Below are 18,549 nucleotides of genomic sequence, written 5' to 3'. Positions count from 1 at the left end.
TTGGGGAAGCCTTCCAGAGACTGAGCAGTGTTGTCCAGTATGAGGGAACTCATGGCTTGGCACAGAGAGGAGAGGGTAGAAGGAAGGAAGAGCTCTTGGGGAGTGAGCAAATCCAAACATTTAGACCACCATTCAGGGTCCTCCAGGACCTACTCCTCTTCCTCTTGCCTTCCTCGCCACTGCCCACAGCCGCTCTTTGTGGCCTCATCATTCCCACTTCTTTCCCTCTCTTGGACTCTCTTCCTCCATTGATGGGCCAATCTACATCCTTCCCCTACTTCAAGTCCAGGTGACGGCACGGCCCCAGGAAGCCTTCCAGGATATCTCTAGCCTCACTCCTTTCTTTATGAAATCCGATAGCCATGTTCATAGCTCCGTGCTCCAAACCTTCAGAAGAAGGAAGACACATCGTCGTGGTCTTCACCTTCACGTAGCTTCCAAGGGAAAGCATGAAGCTAGACTACTACATACAAAATAACCAGAGAGAGCAGGGCCATACATATTTATCAGTACTAAATGATATGGTAGAGAATACAAGGGCTATACAGAGTAGCCTGGGGATCAGAAGTCCTAGTTCTGCTTCTGTAATCAACTAGTGGGGTATCTTTCAGCAATCACTTAACGTTTGACCCTTGGTTCTTCATCCATAAAATGAGGGGTTTGTGCAAGATGCTGTGATTCCTCCTAGCTCTATGTACTGCAAGATGATGAAAGTTACAGTATTCATGTTAGATGAATGGGAAATAGTGATTGGTTAGCTGGAGGGGACCGGGGACTCATGGAAATGCAGTAAATGATGGTAACCAGAAGGACTGACCCCCAAGGACTGTAGGATAGAGCCGAGAACCAGCTGGGGAACTGGTTGAAGACCTGTTGCCCTGGTGTCATCAGCACAGTCTTTCTAGAATACAGTGGACCCTACACAGAGCTCTCACAGTGCAGAGGATCTGTCAAGCCTTGTGCACCCTTTGTCCCTGGGCCTCAAAGGAAGGGTCTTCTGAGACTCGTGTCTTCTCTCATTCTCTGAGCTCTTACTGGTGCTTGACTTTCTTGCAAAAAGACATTCAGTCTCTGGTCAGCCCGCCGTGTAGAAGGGTGATGTGTGTTAGGTGATCATCATAGGAAGCATCCTCTCTAAGTGGCCTACCTTGGCCAGCCTGCCTATGGCGGCATCAGAACAACACACTCGCCTTTTCCCAGAGCAGTGCAGCATCCTGGCCTGGATGGCTCACTGTATGGTCAACTGTCCGGCTTCCCAGTGGCCCCAGGAACGTCAGCCTCCTCGGCACCCTGCTGCAGTCGCTGGGCAGGAGGACCTCCTCTTTGGCTTTTCTTTTCCCCCCTATATGTTTTCTCTGACCATGAAAACAAACAAAACAAAAACCACTTAGTTACTGCAGAAAAGTTGCAAAGTATAGGAAAAGTATAAAAAGATTTTTAAACCAAATCACTAATTTCTACCCCGCCTACCCCCCACCCCCAGTTATCATAAAATCCACATATGACCCTGAACCATATAAATAACCTATACAGTTTTATTTGGGGAAAAATTTAAACCCTCTATTGTAGAAGTTTTCAAGCATACACACAAGTAGAGAGAATAGAATATTGAGCCCCTGTGTAACCCAAACCCAGCTTCAACAGTTAAAAGATCTTGAACGTATCTCTCATCTCCATTTTGGGCTTCCGGGCCAGGGCTCAGAAAGGGAGGTGACAATAAACCTCACATAACAGTGATACTGGAATTATTAGGATTTAACCAAAGAGTTTTTAGGCACAGCAGGGCTCCGAGCTCTGTGGGTTTTGCGGCTCTCACTTGGCGTGGACAACGTCACGGCAGCCTTCCTGGTCAGATGTGGCACTACTCATCCTCCCTCACTTTGACATTTATTCTCGAGTCTTCTTCCCAGGCGTGTGGATGGATTTTCACGGACACGTCAATACCTGTCTGCCCAGCACCAGTGGTGGTCACCGCCCACGTCCAAAGTGAGGCAGTGCTTACTGGTCCATGATGCTGAGCAGAGCTCCCAAGGGTGGTCTCATTGGAATCATGCTACTGCCTGTGGACCAGGGTGGGCGAGCTGTTACGTTCTGGTTCTCCTCTTTGGCTGACTGGTCCTGCTCTGTTTTTCCACTAGTCAGAGAAGGGGAAGAATAGGTGGTGAAATGCCCAATAGGAAGTCCTCCTGGAGGTGCTTTGCATGTGGGCTAAGGCACTGCTGCATCAGTGACGGTCACTGGCAGTCCAGGCAAGTGGAGAAAGTGGCTGCTGGCCATCAAGTCCGGGAGGGTTTGGGAGGGCCAGAACGCGTAGAGAGTCTTGATTACTTGTCACAGGCCCCTGGCTAAGCCAGATGCTGCCTTTGGAGCTTGTTGGTGTGGGGGAGACAGCATATTCATTAGATATGCTCAGGGATCTGAGACATAATGAAATGCCCTGCCTCCAGGACTGACAGGTTCTGCCTCCTTGCTGGGTGGCAGCAGGTGTCTGTGTTGCACTCGGGGCTCTCTGTCCTCACTCTTTTCCCCTGCTCCCCCTACCCTTCTTTCTTGCCTGGGGACTGGGAAGACAGCTTTCATGTTCTGGCTGCCGGAGCCTAGTGTTGGCTTTCTTCTTGAATGTGGTTCTCCCCTAGAAGGTGGAGACAGTATGGGTAGGATTGCTTTTAAGAGATCTGGAACCAAACGAGATATGGAGAGTCAAGTGTCCTCAAGAAGTTGACCCACTGTGCTTCTAGATTGGGACCCCTTCACTTTGCTCGCCTGGACCTTGGTTTCCTCTTCTACCAACTGATGGGTTGGACAGTGTGTTCTCATAATCTTCCAAGACTGTGGCTAGCATTCCTGGTATACAAGAAATCCACAAGCTTTACTTGCCCAGTGGTTGTACGGTATGCTGGGTGGGCATTGTGTCCTTTCGCTAAAATGTGGGTGTGGTCAAAGGGCAGTGACTCTGCCCTTAGAAACACCATCCACCATCTATCTGTGTGACTCAGGGGCAGGATGTTACCTGCTTTGTAAGGCTGGTCAAAACCCTGATGAGAGGGCTTCCCTGGTGGCGCAGTGGTTGAGAGTCCGCCTGCCGATGCAGGGGACACGGGTTCGTGCCCCGGTCCGGGAAGATCCCACGTGCCGCGGAGCGGCTGGGCCCGTGAGCCATGGCCGCTGAGCCTGCGCGTCCGGAGCCTGTGCTCCGCAACGGGAGAGGCCACAACAGTGAGAGGCCTGCGTACCGCAAAAAAAAAAAACAAAACACTGATGAGAAAGGGATTTAATGGCTTAAGTCAGATTCCCTATAAACTGTCTCTGGGACAGAGATTTTTGTGGCAATGATTTATTTATGGACTGCTTTCGGGAGAAGCCTGTACCGATAGGAGGGAAGTAGAATAAGTCAGGAGAAAATACTGGGCAAAGGTGTGGTTGCAGACGTTTTAGCCTCAGTCGTATCCCCCAGGCGGCTCCACAGTGAGTTGCACCACAGAAGTTGTCCCATGCAGAGGTGAAGGGGCTGGGCCCTTGACACCCCTGCATCGGTGAGTTATTGGTTCCAGGTCACTGTCCCCCTCGGACAGGCATAAACTCCCAGATGGGGAGGGTCTGTCAGCCAGTGGCCAACTTCTCAGGAGGATCCAGGTGTGAGCCGTTAGCAGCCAACACTCAGAGCTGCTGGGGTGGGAGGGGGGTGGGTACACCTGCTGGTAAAGGAGACCTTATGGGGGCAGCACAGAATCTGCCACATCCAGGCTGCTGAGAGCCGGACAGGGAGGGGGGCTAGGAGGCAGGGTATGAGGGGGCTACTCTGAATACAAGTCCCTGAGCAAAGAGGGAACGGGGATGGCTCAGGACACGCCGGGAAATGCTCAGATGTGATTTTCCAATTAGGCCAACATAACTGATGGTTATAGAAGTCGGGAGAACGTTACATTTGAGGGAAGGGAGATGGTGCGTAGGAAGGGGTGAGGGAAGCCCTGGGGTTATCTGGGTGCTGGCTGCACGGTTATGTACGTTTTGAAAAAATCCACTAAGAGTGCCCTTATGATTCGTGTATGTTTCAGTACAACATCCGCACGGGGCCCCGGGGGCTGCTATCGCAGGAAGGCAGGAGTTCATTCCCAGAGAGCAATCCCTGCCCTCGTTTTTCTTCTCACGTGTCCCTTACCTCTTGACACTTCTGAATCTTTTTTTTTAAGTTATTTTTTTTATGTTTTTGCGGTACGCGGGCCTCTCACTGTTGTGGCCTCTCCCATTGCGGAGCACAGGCTCCGGACGCGCAGGCTCAGTGGCCATGGCTCATGGACCCAGCCGCTCCGCGACATGTGGGATCTTCCCGGACCGGGGCACGAACCCGTGTCCCCTGCATCGGCAGGCGGACTCTCAACCACTGCACCACCAGGGAAGCCCTGAATCTTTTTTTTTTTAATCGAAGTGTAGTTGATTTACAACGTTGTGTTGGTTTCAGGTGCGTAGCACAGTGATTCAGTTACATATATATATATATATATATATATATATATATATATACACACACACATTCTTTTTCAGATTTTTTTCCCTTACAGGCCATCACAAAACATTGAGTAGAGTTCCCTGTGCTCTACAGTAGGTCCCTGTTGGTTATCTATTTTATATATAGTAGTGTGTCTATGGTAATCCCAAACTCCTAATTTATCCCTCCCCACCCCCCTTTCCCCTTTGGTAACCATAAGTTTGTTTTTTATGACTGTGTTTTGTATGACTTCTTAATCTTAACCTTCTCCTCCTCTTTCTTTCACCTCCATGATAAACCTTTTCTCTGCCTTTCTGACCTCTGCTGCCTCCTGCCAAGGTAGTTTCTTAGACTGTCATGTGACTCTTTACTCTGAAAGCTTCAGCAAATCCTTTCCTGACCCCCTGGACCAGATCAGACGCACCTGTGGGTCAGCTCCCTGGTGGTCCCTTCATCCCACTCATCTCGGTTTAAAGCCGCACAGCATGTGTGAGCTCACTTATTGAATGTGGGTCTCCCCATGACACTAGTTCATGAAGGCCAGGACCTGAGACTGCTTTGTTCATCGTTTATCCCCAGTACCTAGGAGGATATCTGTTGCCTAGTACATGGTCCACAAATTTGTTAAACAAAATATGGTCTTTAGGCTCTGAGACATGGACTCCGAGTCCCAAGTCCCTTGGGATGAAAAGGAGCTGTACGCTTGGTGCTGGAAAGAAGTGAGGGGCCCAGGCGAGGCAAGTCAGCTGGGCAGTGCCGGATGCCCCGGCGTCATTCCCTCAGGGGAGGTGGTAAGCAGTTGAATCGTCTTTGGCCTCCTTATTATATTTTTGTGTTTGCCCGTGAGAAGACCCAGCAAAAAGGAACACTGTTAACTTTATTTCCTCCACCTCTTGCCTCTCTGAACTTTCTCTCCCCGGATGGTCTGCAGAGGCCTGGGACAGATGCTTTTGCTGAGACGAATGGCCTGGCCTCTTTGACAGCCCAGGGTGGCTGCTGTAGCCCTCCCTCGACCTGAGCTCACTTGGCAGCTCCAAAGCTCTCTCTTTGAGGCAGAGCCTCTAGGCCAGCAGTTCGCAACTGAAGCCAGTTCTTGCCCCCAGGTGTTTTGGCAGTTCCCACTGCAAAGAATTATCCTGCCCACGATGCCGATGGTGCCCAGACTGAGCCTGCGGCAGGCCAGGCCAGGGCTTGCCAGCGGGCGCCACCTCCAGCCTGGGAAGCAGGTGTACCTGAGAGACCTTTTTTTTTCCCCTCTGAAAGGACCCTGGAATAAGTATCCTCGTTTTTTTCCCAGTTGCAATTCACTCAGCCTCCCCACTCAGCTATATGTCATTCAGCCTCCCTGGCCAGAGCTGCTCTGTGAGAGGCGTGGACATCCGGGAGGAGGCCCTTCAGCCTGTTTTCTGCAGAGCCTTGTGGAACCCTGATGGAGGCCTGTTTCCAAGGATGGGAGCTATAGTACTGCCTTTGCAACCCAGGCCAGGGCTGGGCAGGGACCCCCTGCCTCTTGTCATCTCCATCTCCATCCTTCTTACCAGTCCTCCTCCCACCCCTGCCTTCCACCATCTCCCCCATCACCCGGAGATTAATGTGATAATTGCCATGTGTGCCTGTTTACGCAGGGAGTGGGTGCACTCACCACCCCCAGTCAGGCAGGTTCCCAAAGGAACACATTCCCACCGTGTCAGGCCTGGTACCCGCTGAGCACTCCCTGTGCAGGGTGGGCCGCCACCCCCGACCGCTTTCTCTGTCATCAGCCCCATCCTGCGCACGTGTGCGCGTGTGTGTGTGTCACTCAGGGAATCAGCAGGTGAGAGAGATGGAGGGTAGCCTGCTTGCCAAGTCTAGGGGCTTGACTGGGTCGGTGGGAGGAGAATCAGCATCTTAAATAAGAGGACGTTGCCCGAAGAAAAGCGCTCTCATGTACTGCCTGCCACAGAGTGGGTGTTCCATGAATGGTGGGGAGGAGGAAGCTGGTACTCTGTGTGCAGCTGTCTTTGCAGTGAGGGGCTGGCTTACACTTCAGCTGCTCCACAATAGCGGTCTGGGCAGGGAAGGGTCCACTCTCCTGGGGCCAGAATCCAGTGGACCATGTTTGGAAAGCTGTAGGTCTCCTTCCCCGGGATCTTGCAAAGAGGACTTAGCACAGCTGTCCCCTGGCCCTGAAGGAAGAGTTGCTAGGGAGAATGAAGTGTGATGCTCCCGCAGGCAAGGCGCTTGGGAGAGTCACAGAAGCAGGGGGTACAGGGGAGACAGAAGGAGAGGGAGAGGCTCTCCCTCTCACACAGGCAGCCCCTCCTCTGTCCCGTGTCCTGCTGTGTCACAGACACACATGCCCACCCCAGAGGGAACACAGTCACAACTCTGCAGTTGAACTGGTACCTTTCTGCTTGGCGCTCCTGAGTCCCACCTCATATGGTATCAGGGCACTTGCTGCCTTCAGAGTTGTCGATTACTTTCTTCTTTTTTCATCTCAAAAGACACTTCAGTAGTTGTCTCTCCTACACTGGACAGTTTTAAGGTTTTAATAACGATGAATCAGAAGGAGATTGAAGCTCTAATCAGCATGAGAAAGAACCTTGCCATTTTGGAGGAGGGAAGCATGAAGTCCTGGGCTTGCCCACTTCCTGCTGAGGTGTGTTCCCCTGTCCTGGTGGCCTTGTCATCGATCCACTGACAGGCATGGGAGGTGGGGGTGTGAGGCCACCTGGAGAGGAGGAACGGGAGGGGCTGAGGGAAGAGGAAGCTGGAGGGAGAGGCGGAAGGTGTAGAGAGGGTAGGGCAAGTCTATTAAAAGGTTTGTGAATAATCTCGGGGAGCTGTCAAGCTGCTTTCTCCAGAAGAACCTTGTAAGCTGTCAGTCATCCTTAATGACCCCCTAGGGTTATTAACCCCCTAGCCGCTGGTGCTGGGGTCCTCCCAGATATTCTTTTTCTCCTTCTCTTCCCTTTCTCCTCTGTTCTTCTCATCCAACAGGACCCAGTACCATGGTGGATGACTTTTGTTTTTTCTTTTAAAGCAATTCAGACAAAGCTTGGGGAGAATATCAGAATGAATTTTGTTGGGCATATTTTAAACACGAGAATCATCTTACTCAAATTGTGGTCAGTTATTGATTGGTTGAGCATCTATGTGTGCCAAACACTTTGTCAGATGCCAGATACAGAAATGAGCAGACAGTGGAGGCTCTTGCCTTAATGTAGGTTAAAGCGAAACCAAAACATTCTCGCAGCTCACTGAGTAAAAGGACCCACTGCATCAGCAGCATTTTAGAGAATTGGGAAGCACATTCCAGACTCGGGGCCTGTGAGGGAAGTCCTTCTCTCCCTGTATTTCACAGGCTGTATTTCCTGATATGTTAATAGACTGCCGTTGAAAAGGAGGTTTTGTAATCAAGGAAGCGTAAGAAATGATGGAGGAAATAAAGTTAATAATGTTCCTTTTTGGTGGATCTTCTCACAGGCTGACACGAAAATATAATCTGCTGTGTTTCCCCAGTTTCTTTGGTTCCAGAAGCTCACTTTCCACAGAACCCATGAACATCTTACAGATTGCTAGCAACGAGGAGAACACAATTTGGGAATTGTTCTTCACTGTGCAGCATCTCTGGCAAATAGTCACCCAACCGAAATTGCTCTAGCCATCCTCAAAACGTAGCACAGTCACTCCTGGGACCAAAAACAGATTAAAAGTCACAATTTCATCATTGCCATTGCTGACACCAACTAATGTGTATTGGCAGCTGAGCCGTGATCTGGGTGCTGGGAGCAGACTCAGTTCTTGCTGCCAAAGAACTCTCAGGGTGGGGCTGACTGTCTGAGCCATGGGGTGAATGAAACTTGTTGATCTGGATGGAGCACCACCGGTGAACCATCCGCGCTAACCAGTCTTTACAAAATGTTGCATTTATAGTCATGGATCAAGATAGAGCTAGTTATACAAAGATCATTCAGTCCATCCTGTAGCTCACAGGAAGAACCATGTCTCAATTATCTCAGAAAAACTAGCTTCCTATGTCCATTAAAACCCCCTGTGGCCCTTGGCGTCTAGTTCTTCTGCATCTTCCTTCTGATATCAGGAGAAATTTTCTCTGCGGTCTGACCCGAATCTGCCCTGCTTACATTTGACTGAGCAGACCTGGTTGAACCGAAGAGCCTAGATCTTGTACACTGAAATTGGCAGGTCTCTGCTTTTGTTCATACAGTTCAGAAGGTGTTTGTTTGTTTTTAACTTTTATTCTGCTTCATTTGCAAACGTAGCTCTCTGAACAGCATAGGGGCAAGACAAAAAGACACGAGCTTGGTGAAAGAGGTTGCCTTAGAAGCTATTTTTTAATGGAAAAACCTACTGTACAGTGATAGCTGCCATGATCAGTGGGAGGCTGTATTTTATAGACTGACATATTTGAATGGGAGGCAGAAGGAAAATGAGATAATTTGGGGAAAAACAAGATAGACTGTCATAGAAGTCCATGGGAAGCAGGAAGACAATGAATCAAAATATGTTTGCAAAGTTAGTAGTGAGAGGGAGAAAAAGGTAACTCACGGGGATAAGAAACACTTTGCAATAGAAATTCCGAGTTTAGATCTGCATTTCACTAATTTAGCTGCGAATTTTAGGCATGGCATTGGATTTGGATGGCCTTGTTTCTCCAGTGAATTGGGAATAAAATATCTTTGCAGAAACTTTTGAGTTTCAAAGAGGTATTAAAGTTTGTGTGTGAGGGGTGGAGTGGGATTGGGGGGATTCAAAGCCCTGTATATGTAAAATGCAATTCAGGTGGACTTGTTAGGAAGATTTGGGGTTGATAGCATGAGGAGAGACAGTCAAGGCAAAGCTTAGTTGAGAGGTCCATGTGTTAGGACTTTTCAGAATTCTCCAAAACTGTTTAAAGGTCCTTAATGAGACATCCTGCTGAGAGTTGCTTTATGTTTTGTTTTGTGTTTTTTTTTTTTTTTTGGCTAAGACATGTTGTATAATCTTCCCTCAGCCCCCTACCATTCAAGGGCCTTACGTCTCACTTGTGGTATAAGAATCCAGAATATGGGTTTCCATGCGGTTTTTAGTTCACTGTGTGTTCACATTAGAGAGAGCGCGAGGGATCACTCTTCAAATCTAGATTTATTCCTTCTTTTACCAGAGCCTTCCCAGGGCCACGCCTGATCTAGCTCTGTACTATTGGACTATGGTGGAGGAAGGAAAGCCAGAGCCCAGGGTCACGAGCTGAGCAGGATGTGGATGACATTAATCTCTCCCAAGCAACCTGTCAAGGTGTTTGCCAGCATCCCTGGGATAAAGTGATGGACACAGCCTGCCACAGTCATTTGAGAACTTGCCCAGTTTAGAGTACAAAGGCTTAGAACCCACATCACCAAACACTGTAAAACCAGTGATTCTTTGCATGATCTTAGAAAAGTATTTTACCTTTCTGGGTTCAGTTACCTGCCGAGTGAGGGTGTTAGACCATTCCAATTCAGGATGTTATGTGTGGCTGACCCGGTGCCCTTCACAGCGTACATGGAGAACATGAGTTAATCTACAACCACATTAAATTGGGAGTGAAGTGAGGCAGTGTTTAACCGTACTGCACTGTGCTTTTTCATCACCCTATATGTGCTGCAGGAACAGAGGCCGTCACCTGGCGGGTGGTCCTGATGAAGCATTAAGGAACCATTTTTCTTCCTTTCAGACCAATGATGCCTTAGGAGCCACCTGGAATTGGCTGTACTTCATCCCACTGATCATCATTGGATCCTTCTTTGTTCTCAACCTCGTCCTGGGAGTGCTTTCTGGGTAAGCCAAATGTCTCTCTCTCCTTTCTAACGATAAACTAGTGTTCCTGACTCCTTGCGGATTCATTCATGTAACCTTCATCAACTGGGCAGCCCCTATGTGCTAAAAGCTGTTCTAGATTCTGGGAAGGCAGTCGTGAACCGTTGTTTTAATCATCGTTAGTATTCTTAGGAACTAAAAAGTCTTTAGACTGGTACAACCTTGAACATGGTAGCTAATGCAAGTCCATTTATCCATCCATCCTTTCATTCTGTCACTCAACAGAGACCTTCTGTGTCAAACACTGTGCTGGTTGATAGACATATGATGTTTAATAAGAAACAGGCTTTACCCTCAAAAGGTTCTTACTCTATTGTGTATTGGACATCAGATTCCATATCTGTGGCTTGAATTAGTATACATCAGTTAACAAGTACTGAATGTTCAACGCCATTGTAAAGAGCACATAAAGTATAAGGCACGGTTTCTGCCTTTAAGAAACTTACGTTTTGCTGAGAAGACAACACAAACACTTGAAACAGGGAACAGGAGTTCTTTTACTGACTAATATAAGATACAGTTCATTTGTTTTGGGGAAGGGACAAATCTGTATAGTCTGAAGCTATCAGAAATGGTTTCATAAAGGATTGGGATTTTGCTTGGGATACAAAATATGTAATAGAATAAAATAGAATATATGGGAGTGAATATTCCAGGAAGTTGAGCACCACACCATAAGCAAACATGAAGAAATGGGATTCATCATGGAGAGTGAGGAGACTAGAATGCAACCAAATTTAACTTGAGTGGAAATTTCATTTGGGAATTGAAAGGCTAAAATAGGAGGGCTAAAACAGGGCCTTAGAGAGGCTTTCATTTTTCTAAGCAAAACTGAACATAATCTCTTGTCTGAATGGCAGACATTCTTGAAATGGAAATTTATAAGGTGGTCCTTCTCTTTAAACGTGGCAGATTGTACCAAGTTGGACATCTCTTATAAGTCCACTAACACAGGAAGTAAATATTGAAAGGACACAGTGACAAAGAGAACAGGAGAGGGTATGAAAATAGATGAGAGATGTCAACAGAACTTTTGAAGCCAGTAAATGGTAACTAATCTAGTGGCACGAAAAGCTGAGGTTACACTGCCTCCAGCGAGGAATGCCAAGAAAAAAGCAAAATGAGAGAAAGGCTCATGAATTGAGGCACCAGGTATGTCTAAAAGCTGGGGTATGGGGGGGATTCTAGAACAAGAGGATTTTTCCCAGTTCCTAGATGCATTCTCCCTGGTACCTTAGATCTCTTCCCCCAGACACTGCTCACAGGTGCCTGTCCCACCCAACCCCCACACCCCCCCCCCGCACCCCCCCCCACCAGCCAAAGTTAGAAGACTTCCTCTCTGAGGAGGCTGAACCAGAGAAGCGTGGAATAGTAACATCAGGGTGGGGTTGATATTCTGTACTGAAAACGGGAGTGTTACACGAAAGTCCACAAACTGAACGTCATGCTCCCAGCCCACTTCTGCTTGGCTCTCAAAAATGTAGCAATGTGGTGGAGTTCACAGCCTTCCCCTATGGGGGAACTACCCATCTGAAGAGAAAAGACGTCTGTATCCTGATATTTGAGGGTAATCAGAGAAATGGTCCCATCCCTCACCTTCAGTGAGGCTCACCATATTAGTTTCCTGAGGCTGCCCCAACAAATTACCACAAACTAGGTGGCTTAAAAGTGTGAGAGAAATTGTCTCATAGTTCTGGAGGCTAGAGGTCCAAAATCTGGCAGGGCCATGCTCCCTCCAAGGGCTCTACGGGGGAATTTCTTTGCTTCCTCTTCTAGCCTCTGGTGGCTCCAGGTATTCCTTGGCTGTGGCTGTGTCACTCCAGTCTCTGCCTCCATGGTCAAGTTGCCTCCTTCTCTTCTGTCTAGAATCTCCCTTTGCCTCTCTCTCATGAGGACACTTGACATGGGATTTAGGGTCACCTGGATAATCCAGGATGACCTCTTCATCTCAAGATCCTTAACTTAGTTACATCTGCAAATATCCTTTTTCCAAATAAGGGAACATGCACAGGTTCCAGGAATTAGGATGTGGACCTGTCTTTGGGGGAGGGGGCCACCAGTCAAACCACTACACCCAGCATTCTACAAGCCCCAACCATTCGTGCAGGAATTTCCAGTAAGCCTTTTGTGCTTTGCTCTTAAATATAAACACACAGCTAGGGGTCATCAGCATTCAAAGAAAAGGTCCAACACAAAAGACAAAATCAAAATAATAAATAGGAAAAAGGAACTTGAGGGAACAGGAATAATGCAGGGAGTGGAAGATAACTTTTTAAAAGTATAATTGATATCAACAGAGATAGAAGAGAAATTATTTTATCTACAAGGCAGCAGATTGCTATTAAAAAAAGAGAACATTTAGTAGTTAAGAAGAGCTCTTGGAAATTAATGTAAAATAATTAGTGTAAAATTTATATTAATGTAAAATTAATTAATGTAAATATATTAAAATGTAATAAAAATAAATAGTAAACGGTTGGATTATAAAGTTGATGAAATCACCCAGAAAGTAGAACAGAAATAAGAAAATTAGAGGATTGATTCAACATTGAACTAATAAGAATTCCATAAAGAAAATAGGGAAATGGAGAGGAAGAAATTAACAAAGAAAAATACCAAAAATGTTCTCAGAACTAATAAACTCATACCGCCAGATTAAAAGATCGGTTGAGACACGTGCAGGGATATTCTTTCTAGCATTAGTTTTTGATGGTGGGGACTTGGAGACAACCTGGGTACCTATAACTAGGAGAGTAGTTAGGTGGACATAACTCTTGGATGACATACTATGTGACAGTCAGGAGCAACAAAGACCATATACATGTTAAAAAAAGAGTTTAGTGAAAACAAGAAGGAAACAGTATAATACCATCCACATAAATTAAAAAATACATGTACACATAATATACTGTTCGTAAAAATTCATTCAGATAAAAACTATACATTGAATATAGTGTAATGGTTGTTTGTATGGCAAGGAGATGGGAGGTGGGTGTGGAGAAAAAAGGGAACAAGTGAGTTAATAATATAAATGCCAACTGAGCACTCAACACAACAGCTGAGAAGAGACTACACCAAGATAAACCATGACATTTCAGAGCATCTGAGTAAAATAATATTCTGGAAGCTTCTGGTGCTTAGTAAGGAGATGAATTTTATCTATAAAGAATCAGGAATTAGGATGGCTTTGGACACCTCCATGACATTGAAAGTTAGAAACCGATAGAGAAGTTCCTAAAAAATTTTTTGGAAAAAAATTTCCAAGATAGAATGTTTATACCTAGCCCAAATAGCAATTATCTGTGAGGATGGAATAGCAATATTTTGAGACACTTTCTCTGAAGAAGTTACTGGAGAATGTGAGTCACTAAAAATAAAGAATTAATTGAAGAAAGAGAAGGACCCCGAGACTCATGGAAACAAGGGATTCATTAGAGAGAAAGAAAGGAGATTTCCAGGATGATGATGAAGGGAACTTAAGGATAATAACTGTCAGAAGGCCTAGTGAGCAGCAAGTTCAGATTTGAGTAGGATGACAGAGGGCTCTAAAAATATGTTTAAGAAAACAATGAAATTAATATGTTTCCCAATGTGTATTATTCTACCTACAAGAGTTTAAGTTTTTCTAAAACTATGTATATGAGTATATAAATATTTATATGTATTTGCACACACACACCAATCTAAGCAATTAATTCCACAAAATACAGAAGTGTTACCACTAAAGTAATATAAGCAAAGTAAGTACTCTATACCGCTCAGCTGTCAATCAGACGTACATTGTTCACACTGGATTTTGAGATAGCCCGTATGGTGCTATAATTGCCTTAAGAGGATGGGGGAGAATAAGGATGGGGGAGGAGAAGGGAATGTCAAAGACTAAAATCTTAGGTTCTACAGTGGGGAAGTCCTTAAGTGATAACTAAAAGTGAAATATCAAGAAAGAACAGTTGTGTAAGTATAATATTTATAAAATTGGAAATGAATACTAGAAGAACCAGGTCAAAGAGTTATAAGTGGTTGCCTTGGGGAGTCAGATTCAGGGGTGAGAAGGGGTGAGGCAGTGGGCTGCTATTTTTTCATTACAAGCTTTAAAAACTTTTGACTTTAAAACTCAACATGCATGACTTGGAGAAAAATAGAAATTAAATTTTAAAATTACTGCACACACACAAAAAGTGCAGGATGAAAGGAGTGTATAAGACTATTCGTCTAGCATCGTGGGGGGAGGATTGGCCTGGAGAGAGACCAGATACAGGAGGATTAAGGAGGAAACAGCCATATTAGTCAACTCTGTGGTACTAAGAGCCTTGGGTGACTTGTGAAATGGTTATGAAGGAAGGACAAGAGACAGTGTGAAGAAGTTCTTAATAGTGTATGTCTTGAGTGGAGAGTCATAAGACATAATACGATTTCTTATGTATGTACTCATTCAGTGAGCATTTATTGACATCCTTTATGCTCAATAGGTAATTCTCTCCACATAGCCTATAGCTACAAGTCACCTGCTCTACCTCAATGACTGCCCAGGAGGGACCTGACCATAGACTTCTTTCTTCTTGTATTTCTACTGAGGGGATAATCTCTTGTTTGTATAATCTTAGCCGACATTCTTTGTCCTTACTTGTCCACGTTTTAGTTGAGAAAATTCAAGTCAGATTCTCACTATTGAATAACAGGTCATTGATATTCCAGATAAGGTTCCAGTGTGGGTTGAGGATGTGTCATAACAGAGCTGGAAATGGGACAGAGCACTGCCCTGAAACACAATTCCTGTCTGACCGTGTCCACTCTGATGGACTAGCTCTAGTTTGGAATTGCATCTTTGAATTCTCCTACATCCTTCTCTGGGTGGGAAAGCATGGGAGGTTGGGAGAAATGGGAGCTTGGGCATCTGACAGTCACGGGTGAGATCCTAACCCTGCCGCTTGTTAGCATTGTGCACTTGGACAAGTTACTGTGAGCCTGCTTCCTCCTCTGTGAAATGGGATAGCCATATCCCTCTCCCAGGCAGAAGCCGAGCCCAGGTCTGGCATGGAGTAGCCGTCAGCTCTTACACCCTTTGATATTATCGATGTTCGTTTACTCTGCCTGTTAGGTGCAGGTGGCTATCATCTGAGCAGCAGCCTGTGATGTTGGGCTTGAACCTGCCGTGAGGCCATCAGTTCCTCTCTGACCAGGAGACGGCCTCCTCAGGCTGGGAGATGAAACAGAACTGCGTGACATATGCCTCCTTAGCACTTCTGGAGAAGCCTAGGAAGTGACAGCAGCAGCTGGGAACAGCTGGTGTGAATAAATTCCAACATTTCAAGGAGTGTTAACAATAGGGGCCTTACAGGCCGGGGTTGGAATATTTCTGTCCTGGTTTCTTTTTCTCGTTCTGATGCTCAACATGTATTGGGTTTCACTGGTGTCTGCAGAGGGTTCGGCAGCAGCTAGTTCTGTGTACAGGGCTGCGGGGGTGGGGTGGGGGGGCATGGGCTCTCTCTCCTGCTTTGTCTGGTTCTCACATGCCCCTGGAGGGGATGGAGGCGTTCTCCTTCGAGTAAGAGTTTGCTTGGGAGTTGCACTCATAAGCCAGGGAAAAGCTCTGAAGGTTTTATCTCTGGGATACATGTTCCCAGTGACCTGCAGGCAGTTTGAACGTTAGGTACCAAGGTTTCCTAAAGCAGGGAGAAGGCAATGGAAGGAGGAACCCCTCTGCCGGGCAAGTGAAGAAGAGTCCGGTGAGTGGGGGCAGGCAGCCCGTACCGGTGCTTATGGCCCACCAGGTGTGGAAGTGATGGTTGCACCTGTCCCAGGGGCACGGGCCTAGGTGGGAGGAGGGCTCAGAGGTATGTCTGTCAGTTTCAGTGTATTTAAACAGGAAGTGTGGATAGAAGCTTTGTCGCATTTTTACTTGTCTCAGAGGAAATGGGATTTGATGAAAACCATTAGTTTAGGCTTGAAGAGAAGCAGAGCTTCCTGTCTCCATGGAAACAAAACAGGGCTGCTTAAGTACATCCTGAAGTGCAGTCAGGGGCTACAGGGCAGAAGGCTCATGCAAACAGAAAATGACCCTTATCCCATCGCCTCTGTTCTCTGCTCCCAGGGCTTCTGGAGAGAGGGAGGTAGGCTTGGGGGAGCAGCTGTGCTATCTCCAAACCAGGGCAGGGACAGCCAAGCCAGGGACTGCTTACGCATGCACACAGGGAGCATGTATGTAAAGCATGTCATAGTTTTCAGAGCACCTTTGCTTAGGTAGACACTATCTTTATTTACAGATGGGAAGAGGGCGGTTTAGAGGTGCTAACCCCCAAGTAGTTGCTGGCAGAGGTGTGGCCAGAGGTAATAATTTCCCACCTTCTGGTTAGGGACTTGTTTTAATACACCTGCACCAGGTGGCCTCCATCCAGGAATACTGGCACCCAATGTGGCACAACTAGAGCAAGTTGGCCAGTGGTTAACCTAGAATATCATCCTGACCATACAGATGTTGGTACGAGTTTTAATCTGCACCTACATTGAAGCATGTACTTATTTTCATACACTGGTCTTCAGTACACAATGTGACCTGGTACATACAAGGTAGAAGATGCCAAGGCCCACTGTCCAGGTCCTCTTGCCCTCAAGACTAATAGGGAGTGGTGGGCTGTCCGTGTAAGAGGAGGAATTCTTCTGGTCGCCTCTCTTGAATGAGTGGAGTGGCTCCCATGACTGGCAAGATGACTGTGGTCCGTCTGTCTTGTCACCAGCTCCTTTGCTGGGTAGGTTTGACGATTCAGTGCAATTCAGCAAAAGCTGATTGTGTGGCTACTGTACTTAGAACACCACGCTAGACTCTGAGATTACAAAGATGAGTAAAAGAGATTGTAGATTAATTAAGGAAGTCATTCAAAATACATGTAATGGTGTCTACATTCAATAGATCCAGAATTCTAGCCCTATCAAAAGTTAAAGGTTCATATGTCATGTATTTTGGGCACCTACTGTCTTGTGAAGCATTGCTGAGAATACAAAGGTGAGTAGGACCTAGGTCCTGTCCACAGGGAAGAGGCTAATGAATGTACCTTCAATATTAAATGTTGGATATCCTGAGTCACCTGCCATTGCTTCCCTCTGGATGTTAGGAGGCGGCACTTGAGCATTTCCCAGGCCTGACTTGAGATAGGAATGGCTGGTGGTCTTAAGAAGGAAATTGTTCATGCCCAGATCGGTGGTCCAGATGAGCACTCTGAGGGGTTGGTGGGTATCAGTTTGGCCTGTGTGTGATCTTCCCGAGGCAGACTGACATCGAAGGAGACTGGCTGAGATAAGCGTGTGCATGGACCACACGGTAATTCTCCTGCCAGGATTCCAACACTGGAATCAACTGGGAGGAATTCCGCGAGCAGGTCCTGAGTGCTTGCTATATGTCACTTGCTCCTAGGGCTGGGAATGAGATCAGACAGGGACAGAGAGCTGCTACCCTCAGGGAGCTTGTAGTCTAGATGGAGAGGTAGAGAGATAGCACAGGGTGAGCATTTATATTAGATGGGGGCAAGGATCAGGCAGGGCCACCTGAAGAAGGTGACATTGATGCATTCTTTTGAAGAATGAGTAATGGCCAGCAAGAAGAAGGGAAGAGGACTTTCCATCAGGTCGGTAGTCAGGAAGATGTATAATGAGAGGCCATTGTGAGTGACTGGAGTGAAGCATGTCGGGGGCTGTAGAGGAGGTGAAACTAGAGGCAGCGGCTCATCATGCAGGGCCCCTCCTGTGGGCTGAACCTGAGTTCAAACCTGACCCCTAGAGCTCGTGGCGGGGGGTGGTTCTCAAGCTTAGCGGGGAAGACAGCCAGTTTGCATTTGAAGATGATTACCCTGGAGAAGCGAGATTAGAGGCAGGGAGACATGTTTGGAGCAACAGATGAAGAAAGAAGCAGAGAAGCAGTGAGGCAGAGGGGAGTGGTGATGGAGAAGGTGGACCAGATCCAGGAGGTGTTGGTGGGATGGGATCTGCATGACTTGGTGACTGTGTGGGTGTGTTTGAGTGTGTACTGGGGGTGGAAATAAGAGGGAAGTGTCTTGGACTACTTCTAGATTTTTAAAAAGTTTTTTAATTGAAGTATAGTTGATTTACAATATCGTGTAAGTTTCAGGTGTGCAGCACAGCATATGTTTATATACAAACACACACATGCACACATATATATTCTTTTCCAGATTCTTTTCCCTTATAGGTTATTACATAATATTGAGTATAGTTCC

General features: G+C 46.7%; 1 protein-coding gene across 1 annotated transcript in view; it reads left to right on the top strand.

Moving 5' to 3' along the window:
- Positions 1–18,549, top strand: part of CACNA1E (calcium voltage-gated channel subunit alpha1 E) — a 358,420-nt gene that overhangs the window by 209,673 nt on the left and 130,198 nt on the right. Inside the window, exon 8 of the mRNA XM_060132060.1 lies at positions 10,179–10,282. Within this exon, the coding sequence (XP_059988043.1) occupies positions 10,179–10,282 (104 nt within the window). The remainder of the gene's footprint in view (positions 1–10,178; positions 10,283–18,549) is intronic.

This window comes from Lagenorhynchus albirostris, chromosome 2 (assembly GCF_949774975.1).
Source record: "Lagenorhynchus albirostris chromosome 2, mLagAlb1.1, whole genome shotgun sequence".
In the NCBI taxonomy this organism is placed as follows: Eukaryota; Metazoa; Chordata; class Mammalia; order Artiodactyla; family Delphinidae; genus Lagenorhynchus; species Lagenorhynchus albirostris.
The sequence above is the reverse complement of the archived record's forward strand: the minus strand, read 5'-3'. Positions and strand labels throughout refer to the sequence as shown.